The sequence below is a fragment of the Excalfactoria chinensis genome, chromosome 4, assembly GCF_039878825.1.
Source record: "Excalfactoria chinensis isolate bCotChi1 chromosome 4, bCotChi1.hap2, whole genome shotgun sequence".
NCBI classification, from domain to species: domain Eukaryota; kingdom Metazoa; phylum Chordata; class Aves; order Galliformes; family Phasianidae; genus Excalfactoria; species Excalfactoria chinensis.
This window is the reverse complement of record NC_092828.1, coordinates 34,910,588-34,934,272: the sequence shown is the minus strand read 5'-3', so window position 1 is coordinate 34,934,272 and position 23,685 is coordinate 34,910,588. Positions and strand designations below refer to the sequence as shown.

The 23,685-nt window shown below is 38.7% G+C and overlaps 2 protein-coding genes across 2 annotated transcripts in view; one reads left to right on the top strand and one right to left on the bottom strand.

Moving 5' to 3' along the window:
- Positions 1-23,685, top strand: part of SEC24D (SEC24 homolog D, COPII coat complex component) — a 201,869-nt gene that overhangs the window by 57,885 nt on the left and 120,299 nt on the right. The gene's annotated exons all lie outside the window — the stretch shown is intronic.
- The window catches only part of SYNPO2 (synaptopodin 2), an 86,143-nt gene that overhangs the window by 8,520 nt on the left and 53,938 nt on the right, over positions 1-23,685 (bottom strand). The window contains exons 2-4 of the mRNA XM_072334478.1: positions 21,270-21,421; positions 14,779-15,572; positions 9,383-11,559 (exon numbers count right to left, since the gene is read on the bottom strand). Coding sequence (XP_072190579.1) covers positions 9,383-11,559; positions 14,779-15,572; positions 21,270-21,421 — 3,123 coding nt within the window. The remainder of the gene's footprint in view (positions 1-9,382; positions 11,560-14,778; positions 15,573-21,269; positions 21,422-23,685) is intronic.

The window sequence follows — 23,685 nt, the reverse complement described above, 5'->3', positions numbered from 1 at the left end:
TGTGATAACAGAATTATTAATTTATCACACACTATTACTGTACTCTTTTTTTTGAAAAAAACATTAAGAATAATACTGTAGCAGAAAACAAGGTGTTGTTAGGCTACAAAGCAAAATGGAATGCCATACAGTGATTAATTTGTATTTTTATATTGTCCCTTCTGAGAAAAGGCAAAGCCTTTTCTATTGTAGCTGTTAAAGGGAAAATGATTCCTAGATGTCAGTAAAAGGAAAGGCAGTTCAGAACTGTCCATTGCAGCCATAGAACACCAGCAAGAGCTGCTATCTGCCCAGGTGTCAATGTGAACAGATTCAAGCTAATGCTGATTTAAAAAATAGCAAAATGTTTATAATAAACTGGTGAGTGAAGGACAGATTTATTGTAAGCATTGTTAGAGTTGTGTATTAATAACTACCACTAAAATAAATGTAATAATGATTTAGAAACCTAAGTCAAACATAAGACATTTGTATTCTTTTCATTTTAATTATGAGGCTTAAGCAGGTTCAAATCTTAGCTAACCTTAGCATCTGGTTAATGTTTACACTAAAAGGGAACAAAGGAAAAGGAAGTGGTTAAAACAATTGGGCTGTTACAAAGAATGACTCTGTCTTTATAAAAGTTGAGGGTTATATTTGTAACTTTGCTTTTTATTGCCCTGTAATGGCTACTGCGGTCAGAGAACAGACCATTGAGAAGATGGTAGGATGAAATAAATAATACCTGATTTTTATATATGTATATTATGTTCCAATTCTCTCATTCTTTCCAACTTTTTTAAACAGAAAACAAGCATTTCAGGTTTTTAATTTGACCTGCATGTAGAAGGAGGACATTGCTAAGCTTATTTTTGCGTTTTCTTTTTCTGAAACCATTTGTAATTTAAACTTCGTGTAATGAAAAAAACTTCTCTGAAATGCTGCCAGCTTTGCAGTAAATGCTATGACTATTTTACATTATAACTACAAATAAATAAATAAATAAGGAATAAAACCAAAAACGTTGGAAATAGTTTGTATCAGGCAAAATGAACCTAATAAAATTGGAATGCAGCATTTTGGTCTTTGGGTCTTGGAACAGAAGTTTAGCTCTCCTAAGGAAGAACATTTGCTGCCCTCTTCTGGACTTAAATATTATACATGCTTCCTTGTGAGTAAAAGTTTGAATACAAGTGCAGTGTTGGTCTTAGTTTCTGGCATTTCTGTTTTGTATAGGCAACAAAAGAGTTTGATGTTAAGGGAAGGTTACTGGTATTTTTTTCTAAAGTGAAATCAAATAAGTACTAAATTAATTTACTTCCTGGAGACGGTGGCAATGTTGTTTCCGAATGTTTCCAAATGAAATGATAATTTATCCAGATCCATATAATTTTCTTATCAAACCAAAATCCTCAGTCTTTTGATTAGTTCTCTTATTTATTTCATCTCAAATGATTCAGCCCCCTGAGTTGCATTTTAAACAAGTGAACCCCCATGGCTCAACCACTTCAAAGAGTTGAGAGTAAGGGAAAAAAAAAACAACACCAAAAACATAAAGATGCCAAAAAATTCTGGACTTCTTTTGCTTGAAAAGTAGCGCTGCTTTATGCTTTAGAACTGGTTTGAGACTCATCTTTGGATCTGAAGTATCTCATACATCTGTTCTAATACTTGCCTATTTATGTCAAGGCTGAGCAGTCTGGTAATTTTAAGTAATACTGGTTTATCAGGAATGTGAGGCTCAATAGGAACACCTTATCTGTTCCCCAGTTCCTGTAATGTCCTGCAGTTTCTACCTGTCAGAACTGCAGGCTAGGTATATCTCCACAGTCTGGAGAAGTAACTGATGTATCATAGCTTTGGCACTTGATGGGCAGCTGTGTTTTTATTCACAAAAAATCTGTGTGTGTATACATATGATGCAAACCTGTGCATCTTCACAACACTGGTCTGAACACAAGGCTCTACATGCTCACTGTTCATAGCTCAGGACCTCCTGTTGGGCCAAAACATCTTTGAAAGGGAAAGCATCTGAACTGAATATACTGGGGCAAGAAGAATTTTAGCAGAGAGGAAGAAATAAGCAAGTGATGGACTGAGGAAAGACCGGCCAAAACAAAACTACAAGGTGGTAATACTTGATGCAGAAGGAAAAATTGTATTTAGGACTGGGTTGAAGAGTGATGAGGCTAGGTATTGATGGCCAAGTTTCGTAGGCTTTGATGAGAAGCTTAAGGAATAGAAAACTGACATGTTTCACTTGCAATTAGGCTACAAGGAGGAGGCCAGGCCAAGAAAAAATAGAATGATGAAATAGGGCCGTGAAGGTACACCTGGGGAAAAGCATCTGTGATTACTGCTGTGTACTTTCCTTCACAACTCCAGAGAAATTTCTTCCCCGGAGGGATGGATTGTGCCCTTCCTTGATCTCACTGATACCAGAAACAACTTAAGAGCCCCGCTGGAAAGTGTGCCATCCTCGTGGTGCAGATTCACAGCCAGATGTCAACAAGCAGTTGCTGCCAGTTATGTAAATAGTATGGTGGCAGTTGGTGGTCCAAGCCATGCTGGAGGACCCTGCTGGTAACACTGATCTATATGATAGTATTTTTGAGGTTTGGTTTGCTCTAAAAATATCCCCTTGAGTCTTAAACACACAAAGTTACCTTGAAGCAATGGTATTAAATGTGGAAAGTAAGTATTCAAAAGCTATGAAATGTAAACGTAATTGTCCAGTGCATACATATTTTTATTAAATTTTAGCACTGCTGACCCATCCAGTGCAGTTTTAGCATTTCTTTTAGAAAATTGTATGATAATATAACAAAGGAGTATAATGTGTGAAAGATATTTTCACTGGCTGGTCACTGAGGATTCCTTTTTCTGGAGTTCCACCTGGAGAACTGTCATCTGTGAACATTCACAGACTGTTGTTAAGGAGAGCCATGCTTTCATACAGTGACTAGTTCATATCCTATTGGACTTTGAAGGTGGTAAGAGTCTTGAACTGGGAAGCTAAGGCTATGGAGTATCCTCATATCAATGCCTCCATCTTCACATACTCATTCATACAGCAGTGGAAAAACAGATTACAGCTTCTGAATCAATTAAATACTAACAAAAAATGCCATGAGTCATTCAGCGTGAAGAGCATACTTTGAAGAGTGTACATTATGTCAGGAATAATGAGTACAGAACAAGGCCAATACAAATTAGTGAAGGGCTGTTCATCAGGAGAGCAGTACTCTTCTCTGCCCTAAACTGAGTTGGATATGCTATGAGAAAAACAATGGCAGGTGATGATGTGTTAATTTTGTAGCAATGTATCTTTCAGTTGTCTGGAATTACTTTTTCAAGATGTCTCTCTCGAACAATAGGAAAGAATCAAAGATTGAAAACACATTGTCTTGATATACTGAATAAACTGCTCACAAAGCCTTCATCTACTTAGTACATCTGTCAGCTCAGTTCAGTAAGTTATTTTTCTCAGAGCTGTTTCTTCAGCCTAAGGGAGCATACAGTTACTTTTATGATGTACCACCACATAACTTTGTGATGGTCTCACATGCATTGAAGTTAAAAATGTTTGTCAAGATTGTTACAGACAATAATAAATCTTCTTCTTCTGAAAACTACAGAGTAACAAGAGACTTGATTAGCATCCTATATAAAAGACAAGTCCTTGCCTGCCTTATTCAAGGATGCCAACATTTAAACCATAGAAATATCACTGTGGTTAGCCTTGTAAAAGAAGAGCTCAAATCTGTTTCTGTAGAGAACCTTCCAACACAGTATTTCCTTGAGCTTCAGGATTACTTTTTAATCATTTGATAAAAATCTTATAGTTCTTCCTGGAGTAAGGCTCCAGCCTAAGAAGCGCTTGTCAGACATTGCTCTTGAATGATTCCAGCTCCCCCCAAATTTAATTATATGCAGAAGTAATTTTTATGGTAAAGAACGGTTCTTGTCATGGGTACTATGAACTTGTGACGGTGGCACCAAGTAAATGTCAGGCTCGCATATTTTCCCAAGGAACATTTCTACCAGCAGTAACTTCAAACACTCTGAATCCACTGTTTTTTTTTAATATCTTGTCAACAAATTTCTTCTTTGTATAACATTTCTTGTTCAAACTGAGTGGATTCATTTTAAAATAGCATTATGTGAAGCTGTGTAATTAACGTTTGCACTCGCCATGCTGAACTCACAAAACAGTCAGTGGAATCCTGGACATTTAACTTCAGACAAAGTTGAATTGTTATATTTTGAAAAGGGTAATACTGGAAAAGTGGCTCTTTTTATAACCAATCGCTTTGCATTCTGCAAGCTAGGAAATCTGGATGCCGATCCTGGAAAAAGAGAGGAGAAAGATTTTGCAAATTGTTAGATGCAAAGATTGCTGTTGTTTCACTGGTATTTCCCTACTTCATGGTATACAAACAATTCCCTGTGGAGATGCTGGAGCAGCGGGACACGTGGTAAAGCTGGTCCCTTGCTGGTGTGCCGTCCTGGATACTTGGTAATCATTGCTCCTCCCAAATCATCTTGCATCAAGTTCTCTTTATATTTGCTTCTGCTTGTTGAAGGGCACTTTACTGTCTTTTATCAGAGTTCACTTTAGCATTTTTGAAGACTGTTGTGTATAGAAGCTATCTAGGATAATATGTTTACATATATATTGCCTCTCAGTGCAAATACTCTTTAGATAGTGTTGGTTTTTTAAAAAAGCTCACTTTTCTCTTTTTGCTGGGTTTGCTGCATTTCCATTCTTTCACAATCTCTACTTGTAAATAGAGGGGAAAAAAAGATGCCCAGTCATATGAGCACTCTGTCATCCAAGAAGCACCTAGAAAATAGCCATCTCAATGTAGACTTAAGCCCGTCTTACTTATTTTCTTCTCTTATTCCCTCAGTATGTCATGAACCTCTGATAGAACATAGAACTAAACCTCTGCTTTTGTTCTGTTGTTTCCTCCCCACTGCACATCTTCAATTCTAGTTTTTGTTTTTCCTCTACTCTGTCACTTAGCAGTAACTTACCTATACGAAACATACCAGCTCTTCACTTCCTAATTGCTGTAGCATGGAGATGCCTCAGCCTCTTAGTATTTCTTCAAATACAAAAACTTAATTCTGAACATTCATTTTTGTGTGAATACTAACAGCAGTCTTGAATGTCTCAGGAATTTTATTCTTGAATAAAAGCAGGTGTGTTTTAGGGCATTGCAATAGGACGTCAGACAAATATGAACTGAAACCTTCTGGTGGTTGATATTGTAATGGCAATGGCCAGCTTGTCTACACATCTAGAAGAGAAATGGGCATTCCCTACTACAGGTCTTAATACGAGTGTTTTAGAAAGTGCCAGTCCATAGGTCAGGAGCCTTTGATACCAGGCAGCTCATCACTGGATGTTGTCACATCTTAGGACACTGACTAAATGACTTCTTCCATAAGAGAGCAGAAAGTAAAAGTTTATGGTGTACTTGCAAAAGATGGCATTGTTTTCTCTGTAAATATCCCTACAGAATAAATACATAGATAAATACCTAAATAAATAACTAAATTTTGTAACAAAAATATAACTTCTTGTCTAAACGCCACTCATCTCCATAACAAAACTGTTAAGTTCAGGTTTTATAAAGATGTCTGAAACTGATTCAGAAACTGGAAGAATATAAACCATTCATTAAAATACCTGTTTTCAAGGAAAGGCTATCTGAAAACATGAGATCCAAACTGGTATATTATAATACCTCTTGTATGGACTATAATTAAATGTGGTAAAAACAACATAAACAAATTAAATAGATCTCTTAATGTGAACATATTAGAAGTAGTATTATTAGGAGTGGCCAAATATTCACTGGTAAATATGCACATATATTAAGCACAACCATTTCATCTTGGAAAATTATCATATTGCATTAAGATAATTCTAATAGATTTTTTTGGGAATAATAATAATAATAATAATAATAATTGCTTTCTCTTTTATGGAGAAATTTCAGATGATTCCACTCTGCAAACAGTTCATTTCAACTATGCTTGATGCTATCTTTAGCCCTCAATTTGGACTCATTGCAATGAACAGCTCAGCTTTCCTCTAATTTTAATCCGTGTCTTGAGAGATTACACTTCATGTAAAACTGTTAACGTAAGTAGGACTGAAATATTAGTAGGAATCACAGACTTACCTGTTAGGTAAAAGCCTTGAAGCCAAGCTGGATCCAAGCACTATGCATGTAGAATAGTGTATGTGTATAAAACTGAATTCAGACTCAGTGTTCGATTGGCATTTTCAAAAGATCTTAATTGAGTTAAGAGCACTATTGTTACTGTGGCTTTTGCTTTTAACATACTGATGATTTAAAAAGTTATTCTCTCATTGCTATTGGCCATGTGAAATATCTGTGTTTGAACAACAGCAAGAAATCTGACTCTAATCAATAGCCAAATAGTTAACAAATATTAATTTCCTCTCCTTATGGCCAAAGTAAAGAGCAGGTAGGCTAATGGCTGTATTTTATACAGCTACCACAGAAGCTGACTTCTAGCATATAGCTGTAAAAGTACAAATAATTTACACGATGTCCTAACTGAAATTTTGGGTTCTGCTGAAAATGAAAGAGATACATAAATATTTTACATGCTGATAATCACACATTTCTGTCCTCCAGGTGAATTCAGTTCTAGACAGATGGTTTAGGAAACTGAAATGCTCTATTTAATCACAGCTCTCCTCTCGTTCCTATTAACTTGACTTTTGTCTTTATGGAGAGCTGATTTTCTTTGGATGAGATGGTATCTCATCTCCACCTTTTTCCCGTGCTTATAATTAGAATAATACTGCTTATTATTTCTTACTTGGAAAGTAATATGACATGCAGGCATATATATGCAGGAAATTAGATATCAGTAATTCACATATTTCACACGGGATGCTCTGGAGATGGTGGCAACCTCCAGAAGTTACTGACCTGAGCTTGATGTGACCTGGTCACCCTGCTGTGTAACATTCTGTATCTCATTAGTAGACATGTTAATCAACTTCAAAACTGTGGTGAAAGTACAAAACTACTAAAAATCTCCTCATTAGGGAAACACTTGTCTGGTGATACAGTGAATGAGTACAGAAGTGTGGTTGTAATTTACAGTTATAAGTTCAAGGAGCAGAATAAGTAAAAACATATTAGGCAACATGAGGCTGTCTAAATGGAGTTAGATTTCTGTGTAGCTCTCCAGTAGCACATCTGTTACCTCTGACAGGGTATCTTTATTGCAAGAGAGGTGGGAAAGATGGAAAGGAGATGGAGAAAATGAATGGGAAGGGAAGGAAGAAGAAGGGGAAGTGGGGAAAGGGCAAGAATTGCATAGAAAATAACGTCCATCTGTACATATAAGTGGAATAAAGAAAAAAAAAGAAAGAAAGGAAACCCAAGCAGGCAGAGAAGAAAGGGTCAAGTTTAATGATGGAAGAAAAATACAGATACTGGCAGTGGAAAATAGAAGGGAGATCTCCAGAGGATTAAAATATTGCTACTCTATTTCCTGGAAAATGCAGTGTAATTCTTAGTTGAGTTTTCCAAACTGTTTTTCTCAAAATTTCCCATCATTGTTCTGAATTTTAGGAAGGAGGTGGATCACTTGGTCGTTTTCTTTTAATGCAGTTAGTATTCCAGTCCAGAAGTGGGAGTGGAATTTTGAAGGTCCAAAATTAAAAGGAGTGATTTCTACTGACTTGATTCCAATTGGCCTTCTATATTTACAATGAAATTATTCTTCTCAAACTTTATTGCAGTTTCAGTTACCATCATGAGAACAAATGTGGGTGATTTTGTTCATACTGAGAAACACCTTCTTCATCTAAATAGATAGTTATAATAAAAGTGTATACACCATTATGATATAAAAATCCATATTTGTGTCCGTAGCTAGCTGGATGGGAGCTTAAATAAATATACCAACAGACTCTGCCACCCTTATTCACATATCAGTGTTTTAATCTTTAGTGTTACACTTGGGATGAATTTTGATAACCTTAGCAATGTTTCACACCTAGCTCTACAGATATAAACAAGTGTCCTTACAGAACAGTATGCTGAACTGTTCAAATATAGCCCATGGATCTCCAGAAGACTGTGTATTTATTTTGCAGTATTACACAGTAGGTTTCAAGACTACGACCTCTTATTTTTCTACTGTAGCAGTATTTCAATCCCTATACCTAATACAAGTAAAAGGTGAAAGTGTAAGATCAGAGTAAAAAGATTCAGAGTGGGAAAAAGCACTGTATAGCCCAAAGTGAAATTAAGAAAATGTGTGTGAGACTGGTAGGAAGACAAGGTAATATTTATGATTTAATGTTAAATGCTGATTTTTGAGACATACACTACTCTGGTTGCAAGACTCTCAATTATACATATCCCTTCAGCTCTCAGTTGCTATGATTTCACAAGAAACTATTGCGTCACATTGCAGCTGCAAAACCCCAAAACTCATCTCACCTCTCTAATAAATCAATATTTTTGATTTAGTAGTTTTTATGTTACTTACTGGATTCTAGGCAAACTTTTGGCCAAATATATGTCTGCACTTAGGATGTCAAATTTCCCCAAAATGGGAAATGTTCAACAATTTTTCCCAGCTGTCATTCCATCTACTTTGAATCAGTCTTCTGCAGAATACTCTTGCATCTCTTATAGCACATTCTCTGTGAAATCACAGAGGCAATTCATGATTTTGGATCACAGCTGATCCACATAACTTGCAAACTAAGCCCCTGACCGATTGATCAGATTTCTATGGGAGAACCTTTGAGCCAAGACAGATTCTGACTGAAGTCAGTGGGACTCTGTGCATACCCAAAGGTATATCCTGCTGTTTTCTGCTAGTGATCAGTCAGAGTCTAATACATTACCTATTTTAGACTATGTATGTTAGTAATACATGTTACTATTAATAGCATTTAATAAGGCACTTAAAAAAAAGAAGTCCTCAAATCCCTAGGTCATTTGGACATCACTGGGGTGGCGGATAGAAAGAAAGCTCTTCTCTATTAGTTTGCTAAGCCAGGTGTACTGCTTACTGTTGTTTCTTTTGTAGTCAACTTGAAGCAAAAACCTAGTGTCCTGCTTACTTAGCACAGTGGTGTCTGTTTATTGCAGGATTTTATGTGCATAGATATGCTAAAATTTGTATCTATTTTGATTCCTTAAAAAAGTTCAAGTATTTTGGACCCAGATTTGAGGTGATACAACTGAAGATATTACGTAAGCTAAGGAATACTCTTGACACTCTTTATGTGCCCAGGTACTACTGCAAACAACAATGCATTGCAAGCAAGGTGGACACTAAGTTTTAGCTATCATGTTTACTCTTCAATAATAGATGGCTTCCACACCTGTGCAATGACGCCAGCTTTCTTTGCTGAAAATTTTGGCCTCGGAGCAGTAAACAAAGAGGATGTGGTGGATTCTGGCTTAGAAAATGCAGAATAGCCTGTCGGTGTATATGATTCATTTACTGGGTTGGAGGCATTTGATTGGAACGATGGTTGCGAACTGTAGGCTGGCACAGAGTACACTGAAGATGGCCGGGCGTTTGTAGGAGATCCAGAACCAGGCAGTCGTAATGATGTAGCTTGCTTTGAAGTGGGCAACTTTGGTATCTGCTTAATAGAAAAGCTTTCCTTACTACTAGGAGGTTGAAAAGTAAATAATGATGCATCAAGTTGGTAAGGTTGGTGTTTCATAATATCCAAAGTGTTGAGACCTTTCTTAGGTTTTCTTTTGGTATTTTTAGTAGCAGCAGTGGACTTGGGGAAAGGCTTGGTAGCAGCAGGAGGATAAGATGGACTTTGTATGGGATTATAAGCAACAGGTGGAGGTGCTCGGACATTAGATGAATATTTCCAAGAAGCTGGTAAAGATGGAGTTGGAGATGCGGCTCGTGCCATGTTTGCTTGCACAGTCTCTGAATCAACCACATACTTCTCCATTCGAGAATGCCTTCTGGCAAATAATTGGGCTCCTTTTCCCCTCATCTCTGGTGGCATCTCAAAGGGTTTTGTTTCTCCAGCACTTGGTGTGGTTGGTGTCTTGGGTGGGTGGTTTGGACTTGCTAGGGTTGCCTGAGGCCCTTTGAAAGGACCAGATAGGTTGAGAGTATTAGGGGGATTGGCAGAGGGAGAATGAGGATACTGTGGGGATTTGAGTGGTGCAGGATATGCTGCCTGTGGTGAGGCTGGAGCTGGGAAAGAAGGAGCCTTGTTAGAAGCCACAGCTGGTGACCAAACTGGTGAAACTGGGGTGCCAGCAGCAGGAGTGACCTTGAGTGAAGGCTTTGGAGCAATAGGAGGAGGGGCCTTTTGCTTAGATGCTTGACTCTGCATGAAATTGCAAGCTTCTGCTCCCAAACTGAGGTAGTCTTCTTCGGGTCCTGACTCAAAACCAGCTCCAGAACCCTTTTTACCTTCTGCATTGTGTACAAGGGACAACAGGGCAGGATTTGGACTTACTTTGGGTGCTTCTTTGAAAGAGAACATAGGCTTTGATGTGCTCCTCCTCTTTGCCTCTTGCAGTATTCCAGTTCTTTTGGCTGGCACTGCAATCCTCTCATCCCTGGATGCTATACGTTCAGTTGGCTCTGTGTGTGACCACAGAATTGGTGCAGCTTTGCTTGCTGCGGGAGCTGATAAAGGTCTATATAAAGCCTCTGGTGGTGGGCTGATAGAGCAGTAAGGAGGAGGCGCTGGTAAATCTGAAAGAGGACTAGTGACATTTCTTGTGGGCGAAAATGGTGCAGCTGCTCGGTTTTGAACCCCAAAAGGAAAGGGTTTAGCTGTTCTGTTCAAAGATGATGCTTTTTGAGGTTCAGAAGACTGAAAAGAGAGGTTTGTGTCTGGTGCTAAACCAAAACCATTTTGTTGCACAATTTTACCATCATTCTGGCTCACATCTGCATAGTTTTTGCTTATGCAGGGTTGCTGTCTTAACATTTCTTCCTCTTTTGTTTTATAGGCTGAAGAGCTTACTTTCTGGAAGTTCTCTGACGCAGTGACTTCCCTTTGTTCCTCTGCATGTACTGTGTGTGCCTTCATCTCCTCTTGCTCAGCTGCAATCTGATCCATCCTCTGCCGTCTCCTGGCAAACATGAGGGCCCCTTTACCTGTCGTCTCTGGAAGCGTCTGCATCTCGTCTCCACTTTTTGTCTTCTTTTCAACCTCAAGTAGACCACTGTCCCAATCAAATGTCACAATCTTCTTGTCGTTGTCAATGTCAGAGAAGAAATCTTCATCTATTTCTGACTCACTTGTTGCAAGCAAACTCACTTCAAAAGTATTTTCTTTGTCTCCCTCTTCAACTTCACCTTCTTCACCCTCGTCTTCGTCACGTTCAAGCTCCCCAGTCCCGTAGCTGACTAAAGTATATTTCCTCGCCCTTTGACGACGCTTCTTGAACATCAACACCCCCTTGGAATTGGGATTGGGAGCTGCCGTCAGCAGCAATGCAATACTTTTACATTTAGATTTGGCTTCTTTCACCTGCTTCTCTGACAGGCTCTCACTTCGCCGGAGTCCTGTGGAAAGAATCAACATGCACATTTAATTGCACACAGCCCACAAAAGTACATGGAGCTTATTAGCAAGTAGTTATGCATTTGTCTATAGTGAAGTTTACATACTGCCCCTCTCCCTGATATTAAAACAGTTATTTTCTTGTGCGTGGAGGGGTGGATATGCATATGCTTTGCCCACAATAACAACTGTGGTGTAAATTCCATACCCAGCATTCCTTCCTTAGAGCCACACCCAGACAGGCTCAAAGACTACATCACTTTCTTCAAGAGTGTGTCTTTACTTCATGGTGTGTCTTTTTCTAGTTTCCTCAGTTTTCATTCCCAGCAGTCATCTCAGCAGCAATAGGTGGGCAGTATTTTCTCATTTACTCAGTTTCTATGATTCAATTTAGCAAGTGTTTGACCACAGTTCCTAGGCTTACAGCAGATTCCCAGCCAGCCAGGACCATGACTGTTTAGCATTTGAGAGTACATAAAACTGTGCATTGTGTCTGACAGTGGTAGCAGCTTCTACCATTTAAGAATGTATTGCACTATCAAATCTTTGTAGTTGATAAAAATAGGTATGTATATATATACATATATATGCATGTATTAGCTATTTAAAAACAAGCATATATCCCTGGAAATACACAAAGAAATTATTAATTTTCAGCTCCCTCGAAGACAGTGGAAGTGCAAACATAATCCAAAATTGTATAGGATATAACATCTGCAGGACATTTATTTTTAAAATGTGGCAAGAATGAACGTACATTTAAGAATCTAATGGAGGAGGCTCCTACCAAAATCATATATATTTCTTAAAGCATAAATTATTGGTTTTCATCAAGTCATCAAGTTGGGGGGGGGAACAGGAATATCTGCAGCTATGAAGGTGATAAACGCACTGTACATCAGCATGACCACATCACTAGCTTCTCTCTTTTAAAAAGCTTGATTTTAAAATAAAAAGCTAATTCTGCCTAGATCAATGGCTTCATTCCAGTTATTTATCTTCAAAAGGAAAAGGTGTGCCTCTGATTTGTGAAAATAAACCAGTTAATCATTATCTTCTGCTAGCACAAATAAAGCAAACTTGTTAAAGAAAGCACTGTGATGTATTTTCTATTAATGAATGTCGGAGGATGAAGCCTGATACTTCTCCTATTAAAGACACTTGGAGTTTTGCCATTATGCCAGATGACAGCATGACTAGACCAATGGTTCTCACAAGAACCTATAAAAGCAAAAAGAGCACAGTGCCTTTACCAGCAATTTGTAGTATTTTGTTTTCAGAGGTTCAAATCACCAAATCCTTGGCTCAGTCCTTTGACAAGTCAAATGCTTACATTGTTTACCGGAGACAGTTTCAAAATGATGGCCTGTACCTTTAGAGTGACTCTGCAAACAGATAGGGTCACCCTTCAGCATTAAAGTTCCATGCTTTCCAATAAGCTGCTTTTGCATAAGCAGTAGGGAGTGTTTTTCTAGGAGGGGAATTCAGCAGGTACCCATAGGATTGTGGAAAGCAAAAATTGAAACTTTTCATTTTGCTGGTGTATCTTTCTGTAATTCATCTACACAGTTACTTAATCAATAGATGTAGAAGCTTCCAGAAGAAATATTAATCAGATAAATATAGTCTAACTACTATTTACAGGTAAAATTTATGTTAAGGAATGAAAGCACCTGTAATAAATATTCTTTTGTAGTTTAGACTGAAATGCTGCATTGTAACATTTAATTTGACAAAAGCAAACACCCATGTCTTATATGCATGGTATTTGCTGCACGCAGACTATTCTTCTATGCTTAGCAATGGGATAGTTCTAATGTGTAAATCACATTTAAAAAATAATAATAAAACCAAATATTTCGATAGATTAAATCAGTTCCTACAGATAATGGCCTGCCACTAAGTTAAAAAGAGCTAAGGCTGTCGTAGTTGGGATGGAAGAAGGCAAAATATACATCCTACATGAAGGAAGACTTTGTCTTGTAATATGTAGTTTGTTCTATATACTCTTGCCTTATTAGAAGGGCAAATTCACAAAGATACACAGGCACAGTCCCACAGATGGTTCTAACTTCGCAGCCAAAATGTTAAGTATGTGCACTCTTCTTATATGCTCTATTTAAAATGTTAAAATATGTGGATTGGAAGCAAACACTTAGGCATAAGTAACTGCTTAATCCACTTGCAAATAAGATACAAATGGTTATCATGCTAAAAATATGCTTACAGTGGAATTAGCAAAGGGTTATCAGACTAATTCCAACACTACATATGAAATAGTTTGTTGCTACAGTATATCATTGCACACATTCAAGAAGCTTTGCCATACTGTTACTAAATCCCTGGTCAGGATTCTTAACGTGGTTGGGAAAAAACAACCCACTAATAACAAGGTCTCAAATTAATAAACCAATAAATTAATTTTATGTATCTACACTCAAATCAACTGACATTGGATTCAGTTTCAAATTTGCTTTCATGTAAACTTCTTGGACAGATTTTGTAGTTGACCTCTGGGTATGGGAGTCAGAAGAAATAGTTCACTTTACAGTCTAGAGAAGACTGACAAAACTGAAAGGATCATGTAACAGTTATACACATGCTAGTGTCTGTCAAAATCTCGTCTGCAGGCAACATCGAGCTTTGCTAATAGCCTTTTTTATTAGCTTTTAAGAGCAATACCATGGCTTTGATTTTAGATGATGCAAATGACAGCACAACATTTTTGCTGTAAACAGAGAAATCCACAGGATTTATTTAGACATGTGCAAGCAACCTGGTATGTTGGGTGTTCTTTTTGTTTTTGGTTTTTTGTGTTTGGTTGTTTTTTTTTTTTTTTGTTTGTTTGTTTGTTTTCTTTGATAATATTCCACGGATTGCCTCTTAGTGTGTATGAGAAAGCCAGCAGATTTCAGCCCTTTCTGGAGATAAAAGTATTTTTAGTGGGACAAAGTCATGAAACAATTTCAGAGTGGAAGTCTACGAAACAAAGTTATTCAGCACAGTTAAGGCATGATTTTACTCTTGGCTCATAACCAGGAGCATTGCATTACCCTGAAAAATTATATAAAGCAAGAACTGTTTAGAAGACAGAGAAAGTTAGAGAACTGCAGGCAGAAGCTCTAACTACTTTTTCTAATGCAATCTAAATTCTGAGACGTTGTTTCAAGTTACAAAATATATCCTCAGGCAATGCAAATGATTAGATGGGACGTACTTACTTGCGTGCCTTGCCCTGTGCTTGAGAGGTCTGTGATCCCTTTCCGAGTGCTGGTTGTCTTCTCCCTGCTCTGTGCCTTCTGATGAGATTGCAAAGGAGGGGAGAGAAGGAGGTGCTTCTGACTGCCCTCCTTCCACTTGAGAATCAACACACCCCCTTTCAGCTAGAGACTTGGGTGCTTCTTCTTCCCTGTCTGAACAGTCTAGGATCACCTCCACCCTGGGGATAGATGGAGCTGCACTTTGGATCCTCTTGACCTCTTTGCTACTAGAAAACTGGACTACTTTGCTTGACCACTGGATGTTGCTCTCTTTCACACTCAGGGGAATTGCAATTACAGGGTTGGTCCCATCTTCTTGTACACTGGGTCTTCTTCCTGAAGGGGTGCATTTTTCTGCCCCTAAGAAAGTCACAGCAGGAGCATTGGTGCTCTTGTGACTATCATTTGAAAGGGATAACTGCAGCTCAACCATATTGCCTGGCTTTCTTTCTTCTGTCTTCCCTCTGAAAGTAGATTCATCAGTCACAAGTGCTTTGGAGGTGCCTATCACTTTAGGAGTAATTCTGTGAATTTTTGTGGTCTCTTGTTTCATTTCAGAAAAGTGTATGTTGCTTTCTCCTGCTCCCTGGTGAGTCTCACTGTATATCTCTGTGATGCATAAGTCTCCATGGGGTATCTCTTTTGCTGTATTAATCTGCAGTGTAGTGCTCTCCCTATAGTCCTCATTTTTTATGTTATCATGCTTTCCATTTTCTCTTTCAGCATTCAGAGTTTCATTTATTCCACTGGAGGATCTGCACATACATAAACAAATAATTCAAGAAGTTAAGCTGCTGTAAGTACAGTAATTGTAAACACAATTAAAAAAAAAATTAAAAAAACTCAAAAAACAAACAAAAAAAATCCAATTTTTGTATAGTATTTGTATAGTATTTTTCTCCTTCAGTTATTGTACCTTCTAGCAGGTCCATTTCAGGAGAAGAATTTTCCCAAAATGCAGAAACCTGAAAACATCTATGAATATTTCAAAGTTCTTCAAGTTAACAGTTCAGTAAGAGGGAAATTGATGTTTTCTCAGACACATTTCTGTTATAATGATTCTACTGAGACTTCTAGGACAATGCTTCTTCATATTTCACATGTGCTTGAGAAAATTAACTTTGCATGACACCAGAAGAGTGCCTAATTTTTGGCACTGTAGCCACTACCCCAGCTGTTTTAGGCACCATACTCACACATAGTTGCTGTTTCAAATAGTTTACTCTCTAAGGAATAAAATACTGGATGAGAATAAGAAGGAGAGAGGGAGAAGGGGGTGGAGGGGGAGGAGGGAATGGATACTTAAAATACACATTCAAAGAATTCCTGCGAGGATCATAATCCAAATATACAATGGAATAATTAAAACATTCTGGCCCTATTTTGGTGGTCCAACAAGAAAGGTTAGTGAAGCCATACAATATTTTCTAATTAAAAGAAAAGAAGTATTCCTGATGGTCAAATGTTGCCATGTCTTCATGACTACAACATACTTCAGTGTAACTCTCCTGAACTATTAATTCCCCTGGACTTGGGTGTTTTACTGAGTTTAGGATTCCCAGCTTCCTCTTTCAATACTCTGGGACATAATGACTACTAGTTAATTCACGGAGAAACGTTTCTCTGCGTAACAAGATCGCAGCGTGCTATTAAGGAATTCTGTTAACTAGAAGGTAGCAAAGCACATTTTCAAATGAGAGGGGTAGTAGGTATCCTTGGTAAAGTATTCAGCTCAAGTATTACAGTGATTTCTGAAATCAAAAGCGAGTCCCAAGTATTTTGAAACTTTGGAACCACTCTACAAAGAAAAGCTGGAAGAAGAGATAGAAGAAATAAATCTGTCAGTATATAGAAGCTTCACTAACACTTGCATTTCTGGCCATGTGGCATACTGTTTGTAGAAGTCTTGATCTGCCTCAAATAGCACAAAATGCGTAACATCCATTACACCACATACGGAGCTACATAAAGATCAGACAGATTTTGATTTAGGGGGCTCCTTGTGAGTGTTGCTGGATTCCATCATATTATGTTATTTGGATGATCAATTGCACTGCTTTCAAGTACAGATAAATTACAGAAATCCATAAACATTTCCATGTAGGATATAAGACTGGGGGATGGGTCAGCTAAATGTTAGCCTTTATTGGTAGCTGAGTGATTATGTGAGAGGAAAAGATTTCCACCTTAAAAGGCCCTTGCTACTTATGGATATACTTCTACTCTTTATAGGCATCAACGTGTATCCATGTGAGGCAGAATACTTGGTCTGATCTCTTTTTTGTCATTCATGATTTTATTTGGACAAATTATTACTTTTGTTTCAGGTCTTTTCAGCTCACTGTAGGAACAACACCCCTTGTATAATTCCAGGAAGGAAGCAAAACTCATGGAGTCAGCATAGCAGCATTTGTCTCAGAGTCATGTTTTACTCCCTACATGGTGTATTTCGTTTTGGCATGCATTGGGCACACTCGCTGCTTCCCCCTAGCAAATTTTCTTTCTAGACTCAGCTGAAATCAAGGAGCTGCTAACGCTGATGTGAAAAGGGCAGGGTAACACTGCTGTCACCACTCTCAGTGTTTCCCAGATACATCTGCTCAGCATTTGTTGGGGAAGGTCAGTAAGATGCTCCTCCACATGGCATCTGGAGGGTGCTTGCCCTGCAGGGTGTCTCCTCTGATCCTGCAAGCCAAAGGTTTTCTGGGCACTGTTGGTCAGTAACTGTAGCTTACAGATCAGAAAGACATCTTCTAGGCATCAAAGCCCAAGTAGCATTTTAAAACCTGATTTAAAAGATAACTTTTCTTCCAGTGAGTTCAGTAAGAACAGAATTAGGTCAATGCTGAAAGCTTTTGAAAATCTGATCTTTCATGCTTATAGCTCGGGAACAGTCAGAAGCTTTCCAAGAAGAAATCATAGAATTGCTCAGGTTGGAAAAGACCTTCAAGATTATCAAGACCAACCCCAGCCTAACCATACTACCCTAACACTAACAACCCTTCACTAAATCATGTCCCTGAGTGCCACATCCAAATGGTTTTTGAACACATCCAGGGATGGACTCAACACCTCCCTTGGGAGCCTATTCCAGTGCTTAGCAACCCTTTCTGTAAAGAAGTTTTTCCTGATATCCAACCTAAACTTACCCTGGAACAACTTGAGGCCATTTCCCCTTGTCCTGTCACCTGTCACCAGTGAGAAGAGACCAACCTTGCTCTCACTGTAAGCACCTTTCAGATATCAGAAGAGAGCAATAAGGTCTCCCCTCAGCCTCCTTTGCTCTAGACTAAACAGCCCCAGTTCTTTCAGTCTGTCCTCGTAGGGCATATTCTCCAAGCCCTTCACAAGTCTTGTTGCCCTTCTTTAGACCAGCTCCAATCATCTCATCACCTCAATGTCCTTTCTGTACTGAGGTGCCCAAAACTGAACACAGTACTCAAGGTGGGGGCCTCACTAGTGCTGAGTACAGGGGCAGGATGACTTCCCTAGTCCTGCTCACCACACCATTCCGATACAAGCCAGGATGCCATTGGCCTTCTTGGCCACCCAAGCACACTGCTGGCTCATATTCAGCTGACTGTCCATCAGTACACCAAGGTCCCTTTCCATCAGGCAGCTTTCCAGCCACTCCTCTCAAAGCCTGTGAGGTTGCCTGGGGCTGTTGTGACCAAAATGTAGGACCCAACACTTGGCCCTATTGAAAGTCTTACAGTTAATCTTGACCTTTTTCTGGCAGAAGAATATTCCCTCCCAACTTGGTGATGTCTGCAAAGTTACTGAACATGCACTCAATCCCCTCATCAAGATCATTAATAAAGATGCTGAATAGGAGTGGCCCCAGAACCAAGCCCTGGGAGACACCATTCATGACTGGCTGCCAACTGAATTTAACTCCTTTGACCACAACTCTTTGGACTCAGCTATCCAGCCAGTGTTTCACCCAGCAGAGTGTATGCCCATCCAAACCATGGGCAACCAGCATCTCCATGAGGATGTTGTGGGGGACAGTGTCAAAGGCTTTTTACTGAATTCCAGGTAGATGACATTGATAGTTTTACCTTCATCTGCTAAGTGGGTTGCCTTGTCATAGAATGAAATCAGGTTTGTCAAATAGGATCTACCATTCATGAACCCATGCCGACTGGGATGACCTTTAATTGGTCCATGATGGCTCCTGAGATTCTCTGTTCCATAACCTTCCCTGGCACCAAGGTGAGACTGATAGGTTTGTAGCTACCAGAATCATCTTTCTTGCCCTTTTTGAAGATGGGAGTCACATTGGACAGTCTCCAGTCTGCTGAGACATCCTAGGTTAGCCAGGACTGTTGAAAGATTATGGAGAGTGGCTTGGCAACCACATCAGCCAACTCCCTCAGCACTCTAGGGTGCAATCCATCTGGTCCCACGGACTTATGAGCATCAAGTTTTCAGAGCAGGTCCAAAACCATCTCATCATGAATTACTCAGGGTCTACTCTGTTCCCCATCCCTATCTACCAGTGCAATGGGGTGTGTGTCCAGGGAGTAATGAGTCTTACTATTGAAGACTGAGGCACAGAAGGCATTAAGTACCTCAGCCTTATCCTGATCCTTGGTCACTGTGTTTCCCTTGGCGTCCATCTGAAAAATTCATCTGGTAATACTGAGAAGGCTATTACCCACAGAAGAGGTTGCAAAGGAGGAGAAGGGTTTCGGTTTAATCTTCCCCACCAGAAATGATACTGACATAAAGTGGTAGGAGTTGGGGAGATGAGCTGACAAGAAGTAATTCATAGATTCTCATAGTGAATTCCATTCGAACATTTCAGAGCACTGTTGAGCAATTGCAGTTTTCTTAAAATTTCTTGGAGGCACAGAGTTCCATTCTTTGAAACACTGGTCCTTAACACTTTGGCTGGGCTCTGATTTTCAGGAAATGTCTTGCTGTTTACTATACATTCAAGCAGAAGCAATTGAGTGAATAGATATGCTGCCACTTTGAGTTGGAGCGTAATGGGACCTTCAGACCAATTGAAATGTCACTTATAGAGCAGCAACAGCCAGGATTCAAAGCATGTGGAGGTATTTGTATGACTGCAAAGAATGCAGCTGGTTTACCACAAATATCATTTTTACAAGTGCATTTATTGTTGTCATCTTATGAATTAAAAACAGGAATGGAGTTACCACATCAGGAACACTGTTCCCCTGATCTCATCACTTTGATACAGTGCTTAGCCCTAAACAAGATGCACAGGCAGGCCATGCAATATGACTGTTACGAGTAAAAAGAATATTTTTTCAGAGCATTTTGTTTTGAAGGCAGATAGTGACTTCTAACTACTAGAGACTTTGGAAAAGTTTCCCTTGCACAGGTTGCAGAGAACATAGAGGAATGTCAGCTGCTTTTTTTAGACTTCCTTGGTAATCATAGGCAAGTATTTTGCAGCAGTCCTTTCAGCCTTTCCAGTCACACAGCTCTGTTAGCTGCTGTGAGGAATCCTGGCCCTGTCTGTCCTCCTGCTATTGCCTTTGTGAGAGCAGATGCAGGGAACTACAGTAATTCAGAAGGCAGCCATAATGCCTTACAAGGAAGGGAAAAGTCTCAAGTCTTTTCTTCCTCTTCTTATCCGTGCTGAAGGCAATTCAGACTTCATCTTGCCTGAATGCACAGTTTGGTGAGAATGTGTTCACTGTCAGTGGTTCTGAACACAAGATAGTATAAATTGAGTTGATAACCATTATAGGATTGACTTAGCAGATGCACTGATGTGCAGTCTGCTGGCTTCCTTGTAAATTTAGATGAAAGTTCTCTACTCGAAGAAGCTCTAAGCATTTTTGAAGAAAAATGAACTGTCACTGTTTTGTAAGTGGAGAATCTGAGACCCAGAAAGGCATGAGTGACTTGCCCACCTCATCCAGTGAAGCGATAACGTCTACAAAAATAGAATTCATGATTTCCAGGCCCTGTCTCCCTCCCAACTACTGCACATTTTGCTGCTCAAGAAGACCATTTGCCATGTCATCATCAAGGCATATCTGTCTGACACACTTTCTCCATCTATACAGCCTTTGTTTTTTGTATGCCTCACTTCCCTATCTGTAGGGAATAACAACACTTCACTACTTCAAAGGAATGGAAAGAATAATTGAACTCAAGGCTCTGTAATATGCAGATATGGTAGTGGACTTCTTTTAAGTACCAAATATTGTTAATAAGAAATACAATTGTTATGTTTGTAAACTCTACTCTTTTATGTATAAACTGTGCTATTTGACTTCTGTACATTAATTCCTTGAAGTATGCTGTCCTCCCTCTTTTCAGTGCAGACAAACGTAATTTAAGACACTAACAGGAGGACTATCAGAAGCTCACAGTGTGTATCTGCAAAATAAATGCATCCAATGCCAACATTTTCTGTGTGGTACGCTGAAAAGAATTGCATCAAAGCATTCTGAGCATTCCTGTACCTCTTGATAAGCATCTGTAGGACATCAGTCAAGCTTTCCATCAGAACGATAACTTCAGCGTAGGTTAAATCTCCACAGGGTTTGCCATTGATAGACACCACCTCATCCCCCTCACACAGGCCAGCCTTGGCTGCTTTGCTTTTGTTGCGGACCTATGAGTCAAAAACAAAATTCCATATTGCACATTTAGTTTTCATTTGAAGTATATTCAAACATGTCTCCAACTTAACTTTGTCTGTACAAAGTAATAATAATAATAATAATAATAAAAATAAATTATTGATTGTATACAAATTTCTAGTAACACAAATGAATAACTTGTTCTCCCAGTTGTGCTCAGTGCTGTTCTGGATTGCAATAGCAAACTCAAATACTTTTTTTGGGGAAAAAAAGAAGATACAGAAGTTAGGGACAGCAGTCCTTTGATTGGAGTCTAGCAGAAAGGCAAAAAATGTCACTAACTTCTCCCCAAAGGGAAGACTGCTATGCCAAGATTTCAAAAGAAGAGTATGTAACTCCAGGCTGCTCTGGGCAGAATGTCAATATCTGCATGGTGTTAAAGCTACAGGTTTACAGATTCTTGGTATGTCGGATGCTTTTCCATAGATGCCCAACTATAGTTTAGTTGCCAAATTACAAAAACCTGAATGGCTGAAGATCCTAAATCCCTGTTTAGTCATCTGAATAAGTTCCCTGATTTATTAAAGATTAAGACTCCTGTTATGATTTAACCTCTCCCATTAAGTATTCATTCAAGAAGCTACACAGTTTGTTTTTTCCTGTTTCACTCTTTTTTTCCACTGGCAGCATGTTGTAGCTTATCATAGTCATTGTATAACAAAGCCTAGACAGCTTTAACACCACTCAAAGTATGCCATACAATTGACTACTAGTTTTAAAGTGCATATTTGGCAAACAGTACATTATATTAACCAGAATGCTTGTGAGAGTACTTTACTATGGCTTATATACATAAAAGGGCATTTGATGGATTAATATGTTATCCAATCTGTTATAAGGATGAATGAAATCATCAGAGCATTTTCTTAATTATTTTTTTTTAGAGGTAACATAGATCTACCGCGCTTAGAACAGCAGAGTCAATCTCTGTTGACTCTAAAAGAGCACCTTCTCATATATACTGGACTTGAGGGTGACGTATTCCCAAGGACCTGTAGACTTATCCCTGGTATCCTAACAGACCACTAGGCTAGTGACTAGGAAGCATTTCTGAAGGCTGTTCTGAAGTCAGAATGATGTGTAGAATAGTGAGGTTGCACTTATTTTTTTCTGTGGTGGGGCCACAGGTCTTTGTTGTTTCAATTTAAGCATATCTGTATGTCATATTATGGCTTTTTGAGCAGTGAAAAAACAGATGGCTCATGCATACAGAAGCTGGTTACTACCTTGCAGAGGAGTTAACATTTACAAATATGGAGTGGTATGCTGCTGTGTTTATCTTTCCCTAGGGAAGAGCATAAACATCCTTGTACTTTGGGAAGAAATGACAGTTTAGACAGTGTTTAGTATTTTATATCATGTATGAGCTAGGATTTGCGTTGATTTTTTGTTAACTCTTTTTTGAATAGGAAGGTATACTATTAAAATTTTACAAGGCATTCTAGGCCTGAATGTAAATATTTAATGTGTGTGCTACGAAGAATTTAGAATGACATTTTTTCAAAAGACACATAAGCATGTGAATACAGAAATAGTTTGAGGTGATACCAACAATGTGAGAAGAAACTTGATTCTGTTTCTTTGTTAAGTGTCTGAAAATTTGGGATTAGTTCTGACATAGATTGCCTTTGCAACTATCTCCAGAGAGAAATTGTTACCCGTTATTCCATACTTCCAGTGACGTGTGTCAGAAAGTACAAATGTACATTGTTAATATATCTCTATAAATTATCGGGCAGCCCAGTTTCATTATTTTTTATTAGTCTCTTAGGTAGCATTCAAAGAAGATAGAAAAGGACATGAAGGTGTTTTTTTGCTGTTCTTGAAAGGGACCCTTTAGTCCATTTTGCTTCCTTGTGAATTCTTGGAAGATCACAAGCTGTGAGATACTTGGACCTTTATAGGAAAACTCAGCACTGGCTATGCTGTAAATAAATTTCCATAAGTCATTATTCCTCATTATCTGGTAGCATTGCAGTTCATATGCATATTAGAGCAAATTTCCTCTCATTATTCTATTTCCAGGTTTATCCACATTCATCAAACCTTTAACATGATTTTACCATCACAAGATCATGCTGCACATGCTGTACCCATTAATGGTTCTCCTGACTGTATGTTAACCTTTTCCCCAACCTCACGATAACATCAGTTTTACCTTCTTTTTGGTGTTTCTGTTGGAAAAGTAAAATGGGGGGGTGAACTACAGCACCTTATATAGTGAATTGGAGCAGAC